Source organism: Uncinocarpus reesii, genomic scaffold (assembly GCF_000003515.1).
Source record: "Uncinocarpus reesii 1704 scaffold_3 genomic scaffold, whole genome shotgun sequence".
Lineage (NCBI taxonomy): Eukaryota > Fungi > Ascomycota > Eurotiomycetes > Onygenales > Onygenaceae > Uncinocarpus > Uncinocarpus reesii.
In genome coordinates, this window is record NW_003052498.1 from 673,918 (window position 1) to 695,253 (window position 21,336).

The 21,336-nt window shown below is 47.4% G+C and overlaps 5 protein-coding genes across 5 annotated transcripts; 3 read left to right on the forward strand and 2 right to left on the reverse strand.

Moving 5' to 3' along the window:
• Positions 1-458: 458 nt before the first annotated feature.
• On the forward strand, positions 459-3,937 carry UREG_04994 (DNA polymerase gamma; the record flags this gene model as incomplete). The annotated part of the gene is made up of 2 exons (XM_002584259.1): positions 459-633; positions 690-3,937. 2 exons carry the CDS (start codon positions 459-461, stop codon positions 3,935-3,937), a joined length of 3,423 nt encoding a protein of 1,140 aa, XP_002584305.1.
• Positions 3,938-4,619: 682 nt separating this feature from the next.
• On the forward strand, positions 4,620-6,687 carry UREG_04995 (uncharacterized protein; the record flags this gene model as incomplete). Its single annotated transcript, XM_002584260.1, has 5 exons — positions 4,620-6,054; positions 6,189-6,259; positions 6,372-6,427; positions 6,511-6,544; positions 6,607-6,687. The coding sequence occupies 5 exons, from the start codon at positions 4,620-4,622 to the stop codon at positions 6,685-6,687; spliced, it is 1,677 nt and encodes a 558-aa protein (XP_002584306.1).
• A 153-nt stretch (positions 6,688-6,840) lies between these two features.
• Positions 6,841-7,869, reverse strand: UREG_04996 (uncharacterized protein; the record flags this gene model as incomplete). The annotated part of the gene is made up of 1 exon (XM_002584261.1): positions 6,841-7,869. One exon carries the CDS (start codon positions 7,867-7,869, stop codon positions 6,841-6,843), a length of 1,029 nt encoding a protein of 342 aa, XP_002584307.1.
• Positions 7,870-8,400: 531 nt separating this feature from the next.
• On the forward strand, positions 8,401-11,952 carry UREG_04997 (uncharacterized protein; the record flags this gene model as incomplete). Its single annotated transcript, XM_002584262.1, has 1 exon — positions 8,401-11,952. One exon carries the CDS (start codon positions 8,401-8,403, stop codon positions 11,950-11,952), a length of 3,552 nt encoding a protein of 1,183 aa, XP_002584308.1.
• A 1,062-nt stretch (positions 11,953-13,014) lies between these two features.
• UREG_04998 (uncharacterized protein) lies at positions 13,015-21,264 on the reverse strand (the record flags this gene model as incomplete). Its single annotated transcript, XM_002584263.1, has 7 exons — positions 13,015-13,034; positions 13,095-14,049; positions 14,109-15,170; positions 15,219-15,609; positions 15,663-20,109; positions 20,166-20,506; positions 20,561-21,264. 7 exons carry the CDS (start codon positions 21,262-21,264, stop codon positions 13,015-13,017), a joined length of 7,920 nt encoding a protein of 2,639 aa, XP_002584309.1.
• Between the last annotated feature and the right edge of the window lie 72 nt (positions 21,265-21,336).

Genomic DNA, 21,336 nt, shown 5'->3' on the forward strand with positions numbered 1-21,336 from the left:
CTATGAGCCGTGGAGGAGGAGGTAGATTGAAGAAACGTATTTGGGATTCCGCTGCAACCGGGTGGCGGTACGGAGAAGTTTCAGCTGGTTTCGACACCTAAACACCCCGAAAAAGGATCAACAGAGAGGGCGCAGTAGCAGCGGAGTGTAGATAAAAGGCTGATGAGAGTAGCCGGAGGTGAAGTCCAGTGCAAGTGAATCAACGACAGCTCATTTCGGGAAGATGAATTGGAGGCGATGAGCTCAGCGACCGAATGATTATGTAATTTTGCTTATCGATAAAGTGGAGGCTAGACCGCTCTGGGGCTAGCCTAATCTTGATTCTCATGTGACCGCTTTCGATGACTAATCAGGGGAATTCGATGCCTTTGATTCATCTGAACTTCAGTCTTCAGAGCTGTGGATGCTGTTCGGCGACAAGATCGATATCCACAACATGGTTTAGCGCTCGATCAAGAATGCTGGTGTCAACTGCCAGCACTTCGAGGGCTTTGAGAAGAGCCTCCCTCCAACTGCAGAGAACTCCGCTACTTTCGCGCATTCGGCAAGCACCGCCCGCATTATCGAGGCGCTACTCTGCCGAAACAGCTCCAAATGACGTCGGCAGCACAACGAAAAGAAGCTCTCTTGCAGGTACGTGGTGTACCGTGGTCGCATAGGTTGGGATAATGTCCTAATACTACTTCTAGTTCCGTCGACGGCGCGATTCAATGAGATCGGTGTCCAACAGTTGAGCAGTCATGTCCATTCACAAATATTTCGTCGACCCCCGAACCCCCCGGACCCAGAACTAGTGGCCCTTTCAAAGGACCATCTATCGCGCCATGAACTCCTTGGAAAAGCGCAAGATGGTTCTCCTCCTATCGCGTTTGACTTGCCTCGCCTGGAAGGCGAGTCTCTTGACGAGCATTTTCACAGGCTAGGCATGGACGCATCTGCGCCGTATCTGGATTTCGCAAAGGAGTATATGTCTATTCATCTTCCAGCTGCACCGCGGAAATGGAATCGGAGGAGCGGATGGACGAAATACAACGCCGACGGCACCATAGAAGCCGTTCAAGCGCCCGATGAAACCATGTTGACGTTTGACACGGAGGTTATGTGGAAAGATAACCCTTTCGCTGTTATGGCTTGTGCGGCAAGTCCTACGGCGTGGTACGCTTGGCTCTCTCCGTGGCTCCTTGGGGAATCAGAGGATTGTCAGCATCTAGTTCCTTTGGGCGACCCTTCCCAGTCTCGAGTTATTATTGGGCACAATATTGGCTTTGACCGGGCTAGGGTACTTGAAGAATATGATCTGAAACAATCGCGCAACTTCTTTCTTGACACAATGTCCCTACATGTGGCGGTTAATGGAATGTGCTCGCAGCAAAGACCAACTTGGATGCGACATAAGAAGAATCGCGACCTAAGAGATAAAATAGCTCGGCAAGCGGACTCTCTTGAACTTGCCCAGCTCCTGGAAAATAAGGCTTTGAGTGAAGAAGAGGAGGAATTATGGGTGGGAAGAAGCTCGATTAATTCGCTACGAGACGTGGCCAAATTTCATTGTAATATCACTATCGACAAAGCCCAGAGAGACTACTTCGGTGAACTTGATAGAGAGGGCATTCGTGCGCGGCTAGACGAACTCCTTGATTATTGTGCCGCGGACGTCTCAATCACCCATCGTGTGTATCGCAAAGTCTTTCCAAATTTCCTCGAGACCTGCCCACACCCAGTAAGCTTCGGGGCTTTACGACATCTTTCCACGGTCATCTTGCCAGTTAACGAGACCTGGGCGCAATATCTTAAGAGTGCTGAAGAAACGTATAATACCCGGTTAAACGATGTCCAAAAAAGATTAGAGGAGCTATGTCAAGTTGCTGTCGAAGCGAAAGATAAACCTGAGGTATACAACAATGACCCCTGGCTGCGCCAACTCGATTGGTCTGGTCAAGAAATCAAAATGGTGAAAGGAAAGAAGAAGGGCGATCCTCCTCGTCCTGCTGCACGACAAAAACTGCCTGGGATGCCGAAATGGTATAAAGATCTTTTCCCCAAAGCTAATGCCCCTATGAATCTATCTGTGCGCACCCGGATTGCGCCGCTACTGCTGAAGCTTGCCTGGGACGGATATCCGCTAGTGTGGTCCGATAAGTATGGATGGACGTTTCAAGTTCCCAAAACTGAGGTCCATAAATACGAGCACCAACCTGTTGTACAATGTGATATGATGGAAGAAAAGAGTGAAGCCCTAAAGTCCGATACGCAACATGTCTACTACAAGTTGCCACACAAAGATGGGCCAGATGCGCGTTGTGCAAGCCCTGTCGCGAAGGGTTACTTGCAATATTTCGAAGGTGGGAAGCTGTCGTCCCAATTCGCGTTAGCCAAAGAAGCATTGGAAATGAATGCGTCTTGTTCCTACTGGATAAGCGCTAGGGATCGAATCGCTAGGCAAATCGTTGTTTATGATAAAGACGTGCGTCGGCTATCGGGAGACGAAATTCCGCAAAACCGGTCATCGCATCTCGGATTCATATTGCCTCAAATCATCCCGATGGGAACAATCACCCGCAGAGCTGTCGAGAATACCTGGCTAACTGCTAGCAATGCGAAGGCCAACCGTGTGGGCTCTGAGCTCAAGGCCATGGTCAAAGCTCCTCCAGGCTATGCTTTCGTTGGTGCCGACGTAGACTCCGAAGAGCTTTGGATCGCTAGTCTTGTTGGTGACGCACAGTTCCAAATCCATGGGGGCAATGCGATTGGTTTTATGACTTTAGAGGGCACCAAAGCCGCTGGGACTGACCTGCACTCTAAGACCGCGAAAATCTTAGGTATCTCTCGAAACAACGCCAAAGTGTTTAACTACGGCCGAATATATGGCGCTGGGCTCAAGTTTGCTGCCACTCTGCTGCGACAATTCAACCCTTCAATATCCGAGGAGGAAACCAAATTGATCGCATCTAATCTTTACAGGGAGACAAAAGGTACGCGGACGATGCGCAAAATGATAAGTGAATCGCCATTCTGGAGAGGCGGCACCGAGTCCTTCGTATTTAATAAACTAGAGGAGTTTGCGGACCAGGAGAGGCCTCGAACCCCGGTCCTAGGCGCCGGAATCACTGAGGCTCTTATGCGGCGGTTCATTAACAAAGGCAGTTTTATGACTTCACGCATTAATTGGGCGATTCAGTCATCTGGCGTCGATTACCTTCACTTGCTCATTGTGTCCATGGACTTTTTGATTCGCCGTTTTAATATTGACGCGCGCCTGGCGATCAGTGTTCACGATGAAATCAGATATCTTGTTAAAGAGGAGGATAAATATAGAGCCGCCATGGCGTTACAGGTTGCGAATGTCTGGACTCGGGCTATGTTCTCCCAGCAAATGGGCATCGATGATCTACCTCAGTCCTGCGCGTATTTCTCGGCCGTCGATATTGATCATGTATTGAGGAAAGAAGTCGATATGGATTGCGTTACCCCCTCGCATCCACAAAAGATCCCACCAGGTGAAAGCGTCGATATCGAACAGTTACTCCTAAAAGGTGAAAGGGCTTTCCTAGATCCCGCTATCAAACCGGTTATTCCGCCAGCCCCAGAGAAATACACATACATACCACGACAAACAGTCATGTCCTCACTCGAAAGCTCCCAGAACACGGCCTACATTAAAGCGCAGATTGTTAGCGACGACAAAGAACTCCGGGGAATCATCAGGGAACTATACAAAACTAAGGCTGCCACGCCCGGATCTAAAGCGGCTACAACATCGGGTCGAAAACGGGGGGCTTCGAAGGAACCCTCGTACGCTGAATCCCAACGCGTTGTCCTTATGGAAGTAGGACCTAAGCTTCTCGAAAGCTTCAATGGACCGGCAAATTTGACCAAACCGCCGCAATTCTCAAGCAATCGCTACGGGTGGAAACCAAAAGTATCGCCTTCTCCATAAGAGGTCCTCCCATATGATTCTCACACTCTCTATACATTTCTTACAGCCCATACACTTAATTGTTAATATGGCTATGATCAAGCCTTTTCCGTTTGTTTCTTTAAGGAAGGCATTGCGTCCTTCTCCTATATGTTTTGTGAGTTCTGGTGATAATACCATTATTGTTTTGGGCCAGGGGGAGTTTGTGTACGGGTTGCATTGAGGCGGCGCTGGTGGTGCTTAGGCGGTGCGGTGCGCCATGAGCAACTGGGGAATGTCTTCGCAGTGTACAGTACATAGTATATCATGTTTGATGCGACGAGGGTTCGTTCTGTGGATGATTGTACGATGTATTTAAGCAGATTCCGTTTGTCTACTTGGATATAGCATATAACAATGACTAGCTCCGTATCTTTAGATTTGGTGTTGTATTGATCTTGACCAGCTGAGCCTGAGCATCCAAGCTTAGCAAGGGGCTCCGGCTTCCTGGCAAGGCCCTGATTGCCTCTTCCACCACTGTTGACGGCCCTGCGCATGGCCATTGCATGAACGTTGGACATATTGGCTCGAGCTCTATTCTTTATTTCCTACATTTAGCTTTGACAGCCTCCCATTGTTAGTTTCGCGTCTGTGACGTTGCAAGCATCTCTTGGCTCCAGTTTTCGGGAATTAGCTTGCATGGTCCAGCGCTCGCCGACTCACGATGAGCATCTCAGTCCGCGACTATGCACAATCAACCGAGGATAGCTCCATCTCCCTCCCGGACATCGAGGCGCAAGCGTGTCCGACGCCGCAAAAGCGACATCGCCTGATGCCATCATCCTCCGGCCATGATGCCTCTACTGCCGATGATGGCGCCCAGGCCGGCTCCTCGCCCTCCATAAAACGACGCGCACGACGCTCCAATACAGCTCGTTCATATTATCCCGATGGTGCGGCTGGTCAACCGGGATGGCGCCCTGGAGAAGAGCCCGGCCTTGATCCCTCTGAGCCGGTCCTTCCCCCTTTTCGCGTGCAGGGAGAAGCGTTATTGTCGGAGTCGATACACAAGCGATGCGATATCACAGTAGTGGATTTCTCGCACGAGGAGATACGCGTGTACCAGCTGGATAACGATACACTACAGGGGTTTCTTGAAAGAGAGAGGGAACCTTGGGTTGTTTGTCGATGGATTAACGTCAATGGACTTAGTTGGGATGTTGTTAGACTGCTGGCTACGCATAAACGGCTTCACAAGCTTGCGATTGAGGACTTGATGCATTCGATAGATCGAACAAAAGCCGATTGGTACTCGGACCACACGTTTGTGTTGCTGGAAATGCAGAAGTTGATCAAGCTCAAATCCGCCGAGACGAGCGAAGAATCGGAGGCTGGAAGCGATACGGAGAACGAAGTGCCCAACAAACCGGGGATCAGGACTTCGACGGCGAGCAAGGCTGTCAGCAAACGAGGCACAATGGGAGGCGTTTTGAAAGACGCGTTAATAGATTTGTTAACGCCTAAAATTGAAAAGAGGCGACTGAGGCAATATGGAAGTCAGAACAATCTACAACCGCGCGCCATCCGCACTCTCCAACGGTCCAGAGGCGGCCCGAATGAAGATAGAATTGAATTTATGGAACGCCATGCTGCTCTTGCGTCAAGGGGCCTGGGGGTTGCAATCGAGCAGGTTTCAATATTCCTTCACGCAGATAATACCGTCACGTCGTTTTTCGAGGCCAGCGGCGATGATATAGAGGGACCGATTGTTCAGCGTCTGCGGTCCCCGGGAACCATCCTTCGGGAATCTTGCGATGCAAGCATGGTTTTACAGGCAATAATCGATGCCATTACCGACCTTGCCATCCCAGTAACAAGGGCATATCAAGATGTCATTGGAGAACTAGAACTAGAGGTCTTGACTGACCCTGATATACATCAGTCTACGACTCTCTACATTCTAACCTCGGAGATCTCTGTGCTCCGGAATGCAATACAACCTATGGCTAGTGTGATCAATTCTCTGCGTGACCATAGTTCTGGCCTGGATATCAAGAAGGTTGCGTCCACGCCTTTCCTCCAACCTGTGCGGCCGCCCAGCAGAAATTCTGCACACCCTGATGCGGAGGGAGTGAGAATGGCTTCAGCAGTGGCGATTAGTCCAATGTGCCAGACTTATCTAGGAGACGTGTTGGATCATTGCATTACCATCACCGAACAATACGATCAAATGCGCCGACTGGCGGATAATATGATTGAATTGATTTTCAACACCATTGGTACGTGGATCTAGGGCTCGTCTTTGAAGTCATTAAGAAGCGCGATGTCAGCGCTGACATGTTGCAGGTGCCTATCAGAACGAAAGTATGAAGCAGTTGACCTTAGTGACATGCATGTTTCTTCCCTTGACCTTTCTTACCGTAAGTCCTTGTACCTCTTTACCTATCATAGATGATAGCTAACTGGTTATGACTAGGGCTATTTTGGAATGAATTTCCCAAGGTTTACTGGCGTTAACAATCATAGCGATGCGTGAGTGCCCAGCTTTTCACAGTGACTCCCGTTTGGGCGGTATACTTACGATTTGCGGCGTAGATTTTTCTGGATTATTGCAGTACCGTTCGTCTTCGTGACAATGATGTTCCTGATGTGAGTATTCGCCCCATCCTTTGGGTGCGCCGTGTTGGGACCCCTAGGCTGATGTATGTTAGGCGCGAAATGATAAAGCGGTGGTTATTGAGGCTAGCGCAAAGACGGTTGATTTGGAGTTCAAGGCGGCGTCGGAAGGATAGATAAAAAAGAAGTTTGGTTTATCGTCACCGATATCAATAGACGAGACATCGAGATTATTACGCCTTCCATAAGTACTCTTGCATAATTTGGGCGGCTCCGGGCGATATATGTACAGCAGATGGCTAGAAGGGACGGAAGTATATTGGCTCCAATCAAAATACCTTTCGCTGAAAGGCCCAATACGCCTTCCAAGGCATTTTCCAATCCGTGGAGAGCAATTCCGAGTTGAAAATATCAAAATCGACCTTTTGCAGCTTATCTAGCCAAAGTTTCGTGGGCAATGCAGGCATCAGTATTCCAAACCCCCGCTCGACTTCTTGAAGTTGCACCGCGAAATTCGACTGTTTTGAAGCGGAGTCACCGGATTCGGCCTGGTTTTGATAATACTCGTGGCCCTCCTCCCCTTCGTGCTCGAAGTCGTGCCCCACATCCTTTCCCGCGCGAAGATTTTTCAACATCTGTCGTGCGGTAATCAGATGATCACTAGCGCGTGTCGCTACTGTGAAGACAGCATCGCGAAGCCCGGGTGCGTCCGCACCTTGCCGGAAGACGTCCTCTTCTTTGAGTCCTGTCTGCGCCATCACGTCGAGTGGTAAGGTGATATGCCCCTGGCGGGAGCCGCCTCCGGCCCCGAGCGAATCTTGATTAGAGTGATGGTTTGGAGGCGGGGGGAAGGCGACCAAAGGTAAGCCCCTAAGAACGGTGACAATTCCAGCTGCCTTTCCAATGTGGGATGCCAAATGGTCAACTGTTAAAGATGTGAGAGGGAGGGCACTGAGCGTCAGGTATAAAAGGGTTGAATGAGTATTTTCAGCGTATTGCTCCAAGGCTGTGATGCTTGTATACGAGGTATTGGTTAAAGGTTGTTCCCGAGCACTTATCAATCGCATCAACCATCCTTTGCTTATCCGGGATTTTCCTTTTGTTCTAGCATCAAGCTCAGACAGTGCATTGGCTAGCAGTATGGCAATAGGTTCTTTTGGCGGAGTTCCGGCGAGCGTCCGTGTGATAGTGTCCCGCCAAAACTGCAGACGCATCAGGCCAATCGTTGGATTGGATGTAGAATCAGGTATCAATGACAGGGAAACATTGAGAGCGCGAAGAGCGATGTAAAAGTCTAGTGTTTGACGAGGAATAAAGGTGCTAAGGGTGTACGACGGCCGATCGTATTTCCTAGGCATTCGAATGTTAGGCAAGATTCAGGGCAAATCAACTGGGGCTGTATCATGCTCACTGGAGAAGGTCAACACAATATTTCCGTGCCGATTCAAATTCCGCCCTGGAACTCCCTGCACTTGATTGTAATGGCGAGCTTGAAGACCAACTCCGCTTCCATCGCCGCCCGTTAAAAGAAGGCAAGATGGGCCGCTGCCCTCGAAGTATACACCTCAGGCAAACCGAGTCTGCTTGAAAAGCCATATTTTGCGTAGCTAGCTTAGCTAGAAGCACCACGGTAGCTATATAATGGCCGAAATTAGGCAATTGACACGCCCTTTGAGATATGAAGAAGCACTGTACGGAGTGATACTCTCTGCCTTGGTGCAAAATAGCATTCAAGCTGGATTTCCCGAGCGTGTCGGAATACAGATACTCCGATCCGAGCTTCGGCTTCCGGGGCCTTGTTAATCCGAAGTCGCGTGAACTTCGCGTTCTTTCCAATTTAGTCCAAACAGCATCCCGACGTCGAGAATCCCAACCAGCCCTCGCTCCAAATGAATTTTACAGATATAGACCAGCGACCAGCTAAGAAGAGGCGGTTTTTCTTTGACGATGAGCCGGAAGCTGGTTCAGACGGCGATCAATCCATACAACACGCCGACGCGTCACCGCGTTTGGGGCCTCCTAACGATCCATCAGCCGCACTTCCGCCGATTGCACAACACACCGATTCCGCTGTATCGGTTCAAGACACAGCACCGTCGGCAAACATAAAGGATGAATTCGATGTTGGGTTCTTTACGAGCGTGGTTGGGGATGAGCTCCCCAAGACCACTATTCAAAAGGTTCGGGAACTGGCAGGTGATAACATGGAGAGAGCTATCAATATATACTTCGATGGATCTTGGAAGAAAGAGGCGAAAGATTTGGGAGCTACCAGGTTGAATCAAACCCCCTCAATGGCGCAGCCTCAATCCAAACAGCCCTTGCCGTTGCAACCGGCCATTCATTCAGATCCACATCCCCTGTTGGGTGAAGTCGATATCCTTGCAGAGGATCCAGAAGCCAGATATCTCGGAGCCTTTGGGGTTGGTGGCTGGGCTACTCGCTCTGGCCCGAGCCTTCTTAAACATGGGGAGGAGGTTCGCATCGAACGATCCAAGGCGCAGCTCAATTTCAAGCCTGGCAGAGGGGGACGTGGCGCTTCACGTTCCACAAATCAAAGAGCAGATGTTATTACCAGATTCACAACTAGTCGCGGCGATGAAATTGGAAGATTGCCTCGGGAGACTGCCGAGTGGGTTTCAACGTTGATCGATCAAAAGATTTGCAAATTCACCGGTACTTGCGTGTATGCGCCAGACCGGATCCGGGTCAATGATACTATATACTTGCAAATAAGGGCTTTTTTGTTAAAAGATTCCTTTCGTAAAGGCGCATTTTCCTCAGAAGAGGATCACACTCCTCGGTTGTTTGAACAACAGGAAACAGCGGAAGAAAAGGCCCTTCGCTTGCGACAAGCGGCTCTTGTGACGCTTTTTGACGAAATCAATCTCAAGCCTACGTCGACTAACGAAACGACCGCGCGATACAAAAAGGAAGGGTTGCTCAAAGCCGCTGAGAGGGTCGAGGGACATGGGACCAAAGGGGAAACACCCTCATCTCAGGATAAAGGGCGATCATCAGACGATGGAGAAGTGGAGCAGTTGGACCAGGACCAACTTGATACTCTGTATCAAAAAGCGCAACGATTCGATTTCAATATGCCAGAGGCCACCCCCGGAAATTATTTCGCAATGGACCTCAGAAAATATCAAAAACAGGCATTACATTGGATGCTAAGTAAGGAGAAAGATATGAGTTCCAATAGAGAAACGTCAATGCATCCCCTTTGGGAGGAATACGCCTGGCCCGCAACAGACGTTGATGATAAGCCGCTACCTCAAGTCCGTGACAGAGATAAACTTTATGTTAATCATTATTCAGGAGAGCTGAGCTTAGAATTTCCTATTCAGGATCAGCATTGTCTTGGTGGTATACTTGCAGATGAGATGGGCCTCGGGAAAACAATCGAAGTCATGAGCTTGATCCATTCACACAGACCGGACTCAGCCACTCTTGAAACCAGCTCCAAACAATCTCCGAATGCTTTGTTGGCATTAACAAACTCGTCTTCCACAGCAGCTGAAGCTCCATACACAACCCTTGTTGTGGCTCCAACCTCTTTGCTTTCTCAGTGGGAAAGTGAAGCTATAAAGGCATCCAATTCAGGATCCGTGAAGGTCCTTGTTTACCATGGAAGTGACAAATCGGTTGATCTCAGGGCTTTGTGCTCTTCTACTAACCCCGAAGGGCCACTTAATCTTATAATCACCAGCTATGGAGTTGTCCGCTCAGAATTTTTCCAAATCGCTTCGAACCGCGGCCGTAGCAGCATTGCTCAGAGCGGGTTATTCTCTATAGAATTCTTCCGTGTAGTTCTTGACGAGGCGCATTACATCAAAAACCGCGTGTCTAAGACTTCACGGGCATGCTGCGAATTGAAGGCGATCCATAGGTGGGCGTTAACTGGTACCCCGATCGTGAACCGGCTTGAAGATCTCTTTAGTCTTGTACGATTCCTTAAGGTTGAACCTTGGTGCAACTTTTCCTTTTGGAGAACATTTATTACCATCCCATTCGAGTCGAAAGATTTTGTTCGTGCCCTTAATGTCGTACAAACAGTCCTAGAACCTCTAGTCCTTCGGAGGACGAAAAATATGCAAACCCCAGAAGGCGAGCCTTTGGTGCCACTGCCTGCTCGGGCTATTACAATTGAGAATATCGAGCTTTCCGACCAGGAGCGAGATATTTATGACATTATCTTCACTCGTGCAAAACGTACCTTTAATGACAACGTGGCGGCGGGCACCTTGTTAAAGTCGTATACCACTATTTTCGCTCAAATTCTTCGATTGCGCCAGACTTGTTGTCATCCAGTTCTCACGAGAAACCAAAATATTGTTGCAGAAGAAGAAGATGCTGCTTTGGCTTCTGAAGGTGCGAATGCTCTTAAGGACGACATGGATCTCCAGGAGTTAATCGACCGTTTCACTGCCTCCACTAGCTCTAATAACGACGTTGAGCCTCAGGATCGAACAGCAAATTTCACAACACATGCTTTGAAACAAATTCAGACAGATTCAAGCGGTGAATGTCCAATCTGCTCAGAAGAACCAATGATTGTCCCTGCTGTTACCAGTTGCTGGCATAGTGCATGCAAGCACTGCTTGGAAAGCTACATCCAGCACCAGAAGGATAAAGGGGAAATCCCTAGGTGTTTTTCTTGTCGGGAAACACTAAACACGCGAGATATATTCGAAGTTGTGCGCCATAAGTCCCCGGTGCCATCACCAGTAGTGGATGACCTATACGACGATTCCGATTCCCCAACAAATTCATCATCGCCTCCACGCATTTCTATTCGACGTATTAACCCTTTATCACCATCCGCTCGTACTTCGGCAAAAATTTTTGCGCTCCTAACCCACCTTTCTAGCCTGCCCAAAAACACTAAGGCAGTCGTCTTTTCACAATTTACTTCGTTTCTAGATTTGATCGGTGCTCAGTTGACGCGCGAGGGCTTAGATTTTCTCCGGTTTGATGGCACCATGCAGCAAAAGGCGAGAAAAGCCGTTCTTACCGAATTCAGCCGTGTTCCAGAGGTCTTTTCCGAAGACGAGGAAGACGACGATACTGCAATTTTCCAATCCACTCGCAGCCATAAGCCTAAGATACATAAATCTACTCCGAATATTCTCCTAATCAGTCTTCGCGCTGGTGGCGTAGGCCTCAATCTTACCGCTGCAAATCATGTATACATGATGGATCCATGGTGGAGCTTCGCCGTTGAAGCGCAGGCAATCGATCGTGTTCATAGGATGGGTCAGCTAAAAGACGTCAAAGTGACGAGGTTCGTGGTGAAAAATAGTATTGAGGAGAGGATGCTAAGAGTACAAGAGCGAAAGATGATGATCGCGGGTTCTTTGGGCCTGAGAGTTGGGGAAGCGAGTGAAGAAGAAAGGAGAAAGGAAAGGATTGAAGAGCTTAAGTTGCTTTTTGAATAGATGTCCATGGAAGCCGTACTTCCTGACATTGAACATTGCTGGCTGTTAATTAACCCCTTAACTAGTTACATAAAGATTCGTCCAGTCAATGTCTCAACACTAAACTAAGCCGCGGGTTTGGGTCTTCTGTGAGATTTTATTTTCACACTTTGGTGACTATAAATTCAAAACAAATTTAAATCCTTGTACAGTACAGGCGTGGAGCAAAATCCGCATCTTGTTGGATTTTATGCCTCAATAAGTCCTGGTTATCAGGTCCTGGAAGTTCTCCCCTGCCTCTTCTCAACCTAAGGAGTCAGTAGTTATATCAGTTAACTGGTGAACCCAAAGGGACTTTGTGTGTTTACTTACTAATTAATATCTAGTGGGCTCTGCGCAAGTGTGTATGCTCACCTCAACTGTACTCCGTAGAATTCTCCCTTCGGCGGTCAAGGGATACAAAATTAGAATTTAGACCCAGTCAACTTCAAGATCTTAACACAGGGCAATATTGTGCATTTCAACTATTATTGACTGTTTTTGAACTGTTCTACAGTGAAGTAGTTAACCATGCAGGTTGACTCCTAATGTAAACCCTTGCTTATCCATTAATGCAATGGCTGTTGTAGTTTGTTATACAGATATTCCTACCGTATTTCTGGGCTAATACCACAATATAACTACCTAATTAACGAGACTTGTTTGTATTTGCGAATATTCCCCATATTTTAATTGGTTTCGGTATCTGATAGCCAATGCTAGATTGGTAGAACCTTTGCCTACCACCATGAAATGTAATATCTACAGTAACGCCGAATTAAACCGTACATGCTAGGTATCTATCTCAAAATGTAATATCCAACTCTGTCGGACTTAAAACTTATTAAAGTTGACATTTCAATGCGGGCTTGCTGCAGAGAAAAGGATATACGAAAAGGTGACGTGAAAGGAAAGCGAAACTTTTGAACAAACCAACAAGACATACCCAAGAACTATATTCATGTAGCCTTTTCTCCGATTAGAGTATTTGCATTTTTGAGGTAAGAAGATGTGGCACATAACAGGATTGTTCCGGGCAAGGAGCTATGCATATGCAGCCCACCCTAGAGAAAACAGTTAGCATTCCGTTGATGCAGAGGATCCGGGCCAAAACGCCAACATACCGCAATATAATACAGCAAGATTTCTTTCGTCCGTAGCCTGCTGAATCAGCTCATTAACTGTTGCGGCCACGCTCAGCGTTTTGCCCAATTTCTTAGCCACCACTGTTAGAGCTCGATCCGCCTCGCTTGGTTCGTTCACTGCCCCTTTCCCGCCCTCGCTTACAGCTTCTGCTCCGCCAGCAGCCTCCTGCGTATCTTGCATTTTCTTCATGCGAAGCGGAGACAATGACCAGCTATACAAAGGATCATACCGTAACACGTCAAGAATGGTCATAATGCGGTAAGATTCCTGACGTAAAGCTTCCAGGGTAAATTCGCAACAGCGTCTGAATACTCCTTCTGTCTTGGTGATTCCCATTCCATCAACAAGGTCGCGAGTGAGTCGAAACGGAACCACTTCTGGGACGGGCAAAACGCGGCCTTGCTCAAACGCTACACCCAAGTCGATATGCACTACCTCGCCATTTGTTTCGTCAAGAAGGATATTATGACCGTGGCGATCACCAAGGCCAAGCACATGTCCAAGAATAGATATCGCTGCCGTGCTTCGCGTGTACGCTAGCCGTTTGCTAAACCAGTCGTCTGGGTTTTGAAATTTCTCCATGAAAAAATATCTCATGACTGGATGGAAGTGGTCCGTCACTTGCCGGTAGATTTTGAGCCGTTGGTCCAACGATTTCGTCTGCGCGTCACTTATGTGCTTTCTGCAAGCATTCGGCTTCATATCCCGAGGAAAGTGCTTCTGATGTGCGGGCATTAAATAATCATGTAACGGGAGAGTATTTTGCACAAACTCGATGATACCGGCATTAGCAGTAAGGGGAAGAACCTTATAGGTTCTAATACCAAGGTTGCGCTGTTGGGTAGTTCGGTGAGATCGAAGTAGATTACTGACTTGTTCAAAGACCTGTTCCATTATAGCGTCCTGGCGTAAATCATCATTGCCCGCTTTAAACTAAGCGTCTAAGTTAGGGTAGATAGTCCAGGAAGAAAGAGAAGGGGATGGGCAGTTACCAATTGTTTGTAGCGCAGTCCATCGGACGCAATAGCTGTGACTATCTTAGGCGCACTGACTCCCGACGCAACCGTAAACTCCGGCAGAAACTTTGTAAGGCGCGGGACATTGCTATAATCGCAATCTGCACGAAGTTGGATCTTCATGGTTGGAGGTGGGATTTTCTGCCTGGTAACATCGTGCTCCAGTCGTTGACCTGTGATGGATTTTCGGAGCTGTACTCTAGACCCAGTCTTGACCTTCTCATCCGCCTTTTCCATCGCGAACCGTACATAGCTGATATTAGTGTTGTGGATTGCAACCCATGTTGGACCTGCAGCCCGATCGCTCTTAAGTCGTTCAACGAGTTTCCCTGCAGCGTTGTAACGAGATTTCGCCATCGAGTCCTTTCCGGCCTTTGATTTGCTGCTAGCGAAGATTTGGTACATCCCATGGTATGGATGTTCCATGCAAATTCTGAATACCAAGTCAAACAAAAGAGGTTGAAAACTATCATCAACGTCCAGAATTCGAGATGAAAGCTGGTTCATCAAAGGTGCAAATTTTCTGCTTGGAACTTGCGATAAATACTTAGCGACAGCTTTATTGGCAGTTTCACTGTTCGAGTTATCAAGCCACAAGGCACAGAAACGAAGGACATCGTTACTGAAGGTATCACAGGCTTTAAGTGAAAGCAGATAGTTCTCGAGGGATTGCTCCATGAAAGTCTCTCGACTTTGCTTCAAGCGTTGATATTCGCGATCATCAAGATCAAACCACTGTTTAGCTTTCGATCGATAGATTCGTAGTTGGTCTCTCTCTTTTCCTTGGGCTGCTTTCATCATTTGCTCCAGATCTTGGACTTCTTTCTCTTTTCGATGACGGATTTGTTCTATACGTTTGAAATCTTCCAACATGTCAGAATTTTGTAACTGTTGATCGCAAAAGGCAGCAAATTCGTGGAAAGCAAGACCTGCTTCCTCTCCATCGAGATGTCCTTTGAGCTCTCTAATGGCTGGACTCAAATAATCTTGAATGATAACATCGGGCTTTTCGAGCCTCGCCTCGGCAATATGATGTCCCTAGTCCAAGTTAGTGCTCGTATGGCATTAGGCCAGATATTATCCTACCAAGCTAGCTAAGATCTCTGCGCGGTTCACGGGAATTGATTGCTTGTGCACGTCACGTTTCTCACTGAGTTGCTGCAGCATCTTAATGGAAGTTGTCATTTCCCCTTGGTCCCATAGCACATTTGCCATATCTAAAGTCACCGCCGCATCAATCTCGACTCCGAGCTGAGAGCACGGCTCAATCAACTTCGTCAACAGCATAGCGGACTTAAGAGAAGCCTGATGGACATCGTGTTCTCGGCTGATCCTTAGAGATTCCCGGATTGCTTTAACTTCTAAAAGTTGCGCATCTCGGGCATTTGTGGCTAACATTGTCCGCAAATGAGGTTTTCGGCTAATCATTGAGAAGATTGCTTCATGGCTAGCTAGAATTTGCCCAATATCGTGAAAACTAATTTCGTCAACTTTGGATAGCATCGAAAAGTAGACTTAACTGGAGCGTACCTTTCAAATTTTAGCCATAGGCTCCGATTTAACACCCTCTCCCAGCTATCCGCAACTTGCTGGTATGATTCGGAGGAGAGAATTTCATCTAATTCAGACAACACCCCCAGGGCTTGCATTGTGTCCTTGAGAGACGAAAGTGACTGGTTTTCCTTTGATAAGCAACCAAGCATGTCTAGAAAGCATTCATCCAAAACCTGTACTAGCTGAGCTTTTTCTTCGAATGTGTTTAAGCTTTGCAAAGCTTTGAAAATGTTGCCAGTAGGAGAGGTGGTATTAGGTATTGGGATATCCCACTGTTTAAGGCACAAAGCTGTGGAGAGCATGCTATCAAAAACTTCGGGCCGCCTTTCACCTACACCTGGTGCACGGAACATAGCATTTGCTATGCCCTGAAAATTCGTTGAATTCAAAGCTTTGAGAATCCCAAGAGCGCTTGTATCATCGGAATTTCCATCAATAGTCATGCTTGTATCATAATACGCACTCTGGAAAGCCAGATTTTTCAGCCCGGAGCTCTCGTAGCCTAGCTTTCCAAGGACAGTTTCGATCGAAGGTTCTTGGTGGACACCATAGAACATATCGGGGTCATCTATGTTTGAGAAGATATTGTGAAGCAGTTCTGTAGGTTCCACAAATTTGACAGCCGATGACCTTCGAGAAGACGTAGCAATACGTGAATGATTAATCTCCACGAATAAGAGAGCAGTTTTATACATCCGGCATTTGGTGGCTGCATATGCAGCATCTATGAAATCAATATCAAGCCAGTTATCTCTCTCATCCATCGTGGACTCATTAGGGAGTGGTTGATGCCGAAGATAAAGAATGCAATAAATTATTAGCCGGATATGTGGAAGGGTGCATTCTTGGGCATCACGGAACGCTTCCCGAAACACAGCTGATACCGCTTGTCGGGTCTTTTGGCTCCCATCGCTTTCCAGCAGCAATACGTCATGAAGAACATACGGAAGCAGCTGTGCCGCGAGAGTAGGAATTGCGAATAGGATAGGTTGTAGTGCCCCGACCACAGGATCACCGGTTGCTCTCAGGGACAGGGCCAGTGAGAATGCTTTAGCGAATTCGAGAACGGACACAGACGGCATCCAGCGCAAATTAGGGTCAATGGATGATTTCTCAGTTTCTCCCAGAGCCAATTCAGGACAACGATAGGGAGCCCAAACCAGTGCCTTCATCAAAGATGCGGGAATAGCCTCTTCGCACTCCTCAAAACCGCTCTTTTTAGTTAATCCATCCATGATCATCTGCAAAGTCCTCTCCGCAAGCCCGACACTTCGGTGATTGTTTGAAAAAAGACAATCACATAGGGAGTGAAGAATCGACACTTTGGAGTTCACGAGATTGTCCTCGTTAAAGCCCTCAGGGAATTCAACCCGCTGTTCCCGAAGTAACAGTTCACTAACTACGCCTGTGGCTGCGTATGATCTTCCGAGCGCTCTGGCCACCCAAAGTCTATAGCCAGAGCCAAGTGAGTTGTTCTCCAACGAAGTCCACAATCCGAGTGTATTTGAACAGGCAGCTTTATCGTCGCCCAAAACATCGTCACGGAAGGTATTAGGTCTCTGAAAGTCATGGCATAGCCGAGAAAACACCAGGTCTGAAGCTGGACTACTCAACAACTTCCTTCCAGAAACTTTATCTTGCAGGAGTTCCACCATAAGTTCACCTTCGTACGTGCTTTTGGAAGCATTGCCAGCAAGGCGAATGTTTTGAGACGATCTGATTATTTTTCGCAATGACGTTTTTTCTTCCTCGTTGAGTGCCGGTGCCTGGTATTCATCCAAGAATTCCGAGAACCAACGGTGAAACGCCTCCGCCTTGGACATCGTTGCACGAAAATGGGTTTCTTGTGTTGTACTGTCGTGCTTAGAAGAGAGAAATCCTCGAAGGGAAGCGAGCGTGGAAACAGCTAGACCAGCTAGGAAAGAAGGGTTAGAGGAGAGGTGCTCTCGTCCCGAGTCTATTAAGTACCAGAAAACGCCAATTGCATCTGTGGAGCATTGGAAATCAGTGAGAAACGGGCCGAGACAATGCAAAAGCATTTCGAGAGGATAATCTTCTAAGGCTAACGGCCCAGCGATACAGACAAGGGCTCTCAGTTTTCGAATAATAGCACATGCATGCAATGATCCCAATGCTGGATGTATCGATTCTATGAGTTCCCTTGCCACAAAAGAGACAAGTGCCGGGGTCCACATTGACTCGAGGTCGTAGCCAGTGCGTTTGGAAAGGAATTCCAGTTCGTCTATTAGGTATCTTGCCCGAAATGATGGCTGCTGGCCAATCGGTAAAATGGCGTCGGATGCGCTTCTCTCGCAAATATTTTTTAATGTATTACCAGCACGTTGGAATCGAGGACGCTTCGCAAATGCTCTCTCGATCTGCTCAGTTTGATCCATAGACTTGAAAATAACAGCGACGATTTCGGGGAAGAACCTCTCCACAAGACTCAAGAATTTATCGGGTCCCAGTAGTTTTTTCATCCCACTTTCTGAGCCTCTTAGCTTGGGATCTTGAGATGGGGGCATGCTGATATCGCGGGCAATGCTGTAGGCCTCAGCTTTGTAAAATGATTCGGTTAATAAGTTTGGAAAAGACGACCCTAGACATGCAGAAATTTCAGTCATGTCTTCGTCTTTGACACGCATAACCATCTGGGCAATGACTTCATCTTGAATATCGACAAGTAAATCTCTAAGTGAGAGATAACCGAATACGCCAAATGGCAGTTTTGTGAGGGACTGCGTCTCTAACCATGTATAAATGATCTGAGAAGAGAATAGTTTAAATATTTCTCTCGCATCATTCAGCCCTAGTGCTTCGGAAACATTCTGTAGGCAAGCTTTGGCATAAGACGTAGATGACGGCACTTGACCCGGAGTCTCAAATATATGGTATATACTCCGGCGAAGTAGCGTGTGCCAGCGTGATGCAAGCTTAGCAAGAACGAACAAGCGCAATGCTATTCCCTCATCCCACTCACGATCCCGAGGAAGGCTTTCCAGAATGTCATCGAAAATTGCGTCATGTTCTTTTAGAACAAACCCGCCGAATATTCCAGGAATCAAACTCGAAACGTGGAATTTTACTACCAAGTCGCCGTCGCGGAGAATGCTGAACAGGCTTGTCCGAGGAGAAGGGCAGCGATTTTCCCTAAGAAACTTTGGATTAATGTTGAGCACTTGTTTTAACAGTCCTGCAAGCCTGATCAAGGCTTGGGAGGTTCCCACTCCTTTCCCTATCAACACATCAACAAACCACATGTAGATATCCGATGCGGAATCGTAAAGGTCATCGTTCTCGTTTGTTGTCCAAAGCTCGACAAAGCACGCTATTAATTGTATACAAGCACACATTGACGCTTCGCACCGTTCGAGGTTATAGGACTGGAGGCATTGCTCACCAAAATATTCTATCAAGTTGCATGCATCGGCCCGAGGGATGCCAGGCATACAGTTCACAAATTTGCACAAATATGGCCATCCAGCCAGTATATCGACCTCATCCCAAGTTTCGATATAGCTGCTAATGAAAGCGCTGAGCTCCGTAGGGTCACTAACAGTAGAAAACTTTTCGAGAAGTGAAAGCTGGATTGTAGTCGCTATCCGGATGGAGTCAGTGTCCTCGAAAATAACCATGCCACTGTCCTCGCGGTTATATTTTGAGACAATTTGCGTCTGAGCATAGTTGCTCTCCTGGGACGAAAACTGATCATCAAGGTCCATTGCTTCGCCTGTCCCTACTCCGTCCCTTTCCAGTTGGCGCCGATTGTTCAGAAGTGGTAACAACCCTGACGACAATTTACTAAGGGCCAGTAGAATGATGCTTTTTCGATTAAAAGGAAGCTCCAACGATAATATTAGAGGAGACAAAACGTCCAAGCAATGCTCAAGCGACTCCGCATCGTGGGACATATGTTCGCAAAGACTCCCCCACAAAGTATCAGTAGCGCGGCTTAGATTCTCGGCACGAAAAGAGTGAGAAGGAACGAATTCGATAAACGAGTATATGATCACACACAGAGATACCAAAGTCTGAAGGGTCTCGGCAGTGGTGTGGCTAGATTTATCTGCAAAAGATTGCGTCCAAACCTGGCCAAACGAATCAAGTCTAGTCTGAAGGAGGTCTAAAACAATCGCGTCATGAGGATTAGACCTTGTAGAAGGCGAGATATCAATGCTTCCTTGGAAAGTCTCAGTGGAGCATTCGAAGCAATCTTGAGGATCGATGAGAAGTAGATATTTAGCCAATTTGCGCTTCTGATTATAGAAAATCCACATTTTGGCCAATCGAGAAAGCGGGCCGTGGAAACTGGGAGTCAAAGTAATGAAGTTTCTGCCAGTACAAGATATAAGCAAGTTGAGTATGCTCAAAGGTCGCGCAAACCAGGCAATCTGAGACGCATGAAGCCTATCAGTAACTGGACCTATAAATCGAGGTCAGCATAACGTAAAGACGTTTATCATGTAATAAAAATTGTACCGATTGTCCAAGTTGTCTTTAGCCAGCCGCAAATCTGTTTGGCCATCTCTTGGCTTTGCGCCGGGTTTGTCTTTAATCTTAAATCCATCATAGTGGTCCAAAGATATAGCGCGGAATCGGTGAGGGTGGAAGGCCCATTGAGATCCACCGACGATATAACAGATTCGAATGTGCTTACAATGTCAACATAACCTAGTAGCTGGTAATGAATAATGGCGCACATTAGCGTGCATGCAGCGCGGGTTGTGCCAGGGGATGGTAAAGTGCGAGATGCTAACTCCCACATATGGGCCCAGTTCGCTTTTAGCTCATCCGAGCATGCAGATTCGCAACTAGCAACACTATCAAAATCTTTAGTAATGCAACGCAGCATATTTCCTGGAGCTGGAACCAACCTTGCAATGGCAATCATTGCCCAAGAAGACACCGTTGGGCTTTCATCAAGAACGTTGACAGTAAGTAGCTGCATCAATGATGAAACGCGTTCAGAGCTGAGTTCCACTCGAGAGAGGACAAATGGGATAATTTGAAGCGCAGCTATTCGGTTTACAGCAGGGGCCAATGACGCATCACGGAAGATATCGTCGATCCTTGACATAAATTGCTGCCTCTTGTTCGATTCCCCATCCACTTTCGGACGATTAGAATGGAGATAAAAGTTATCCAGGAGCTTTAAGAGATTTGCTACCGTTGATAGAGTCATCCAATGTTGCAAGGATTTACCCACGGTAATGCGAGGGGCCATAAATTTAAGGGCCATTGGAATTGGGCTCGATTCAAAGTTGAATATCAGATCGTCGACTTGCAAAATGTCTTTCTCTGGCAATCGTACGTAAGTTCGGTGAATTTGGTCAGCTAGGCCTTGCAAAGCTTCAATAGGTAGTTCAGGGGAGGCCTTGTGTTTGGTTAGAACATCGCTCCCAAGCATCAAGGTCATTAACATTTCGTCTCTCAGCGGGCTAGACTTTGTAACCCAGAACCGCCGAATGGTAGGAAGAAGATCAAAGATTGTCTCTTGAATTAGCAAGACATTATCTGTTATTGACTTTGCAAGTACTGAGTTTACGGCACTAAATGCGGCATGGGGTATTCTCCCCATCACATTTAGTGATGATAAATAGTCCGTTAACCCACGAAGTAGCTTTTCAGCTGCGTCAAGGACAGGCGAAGC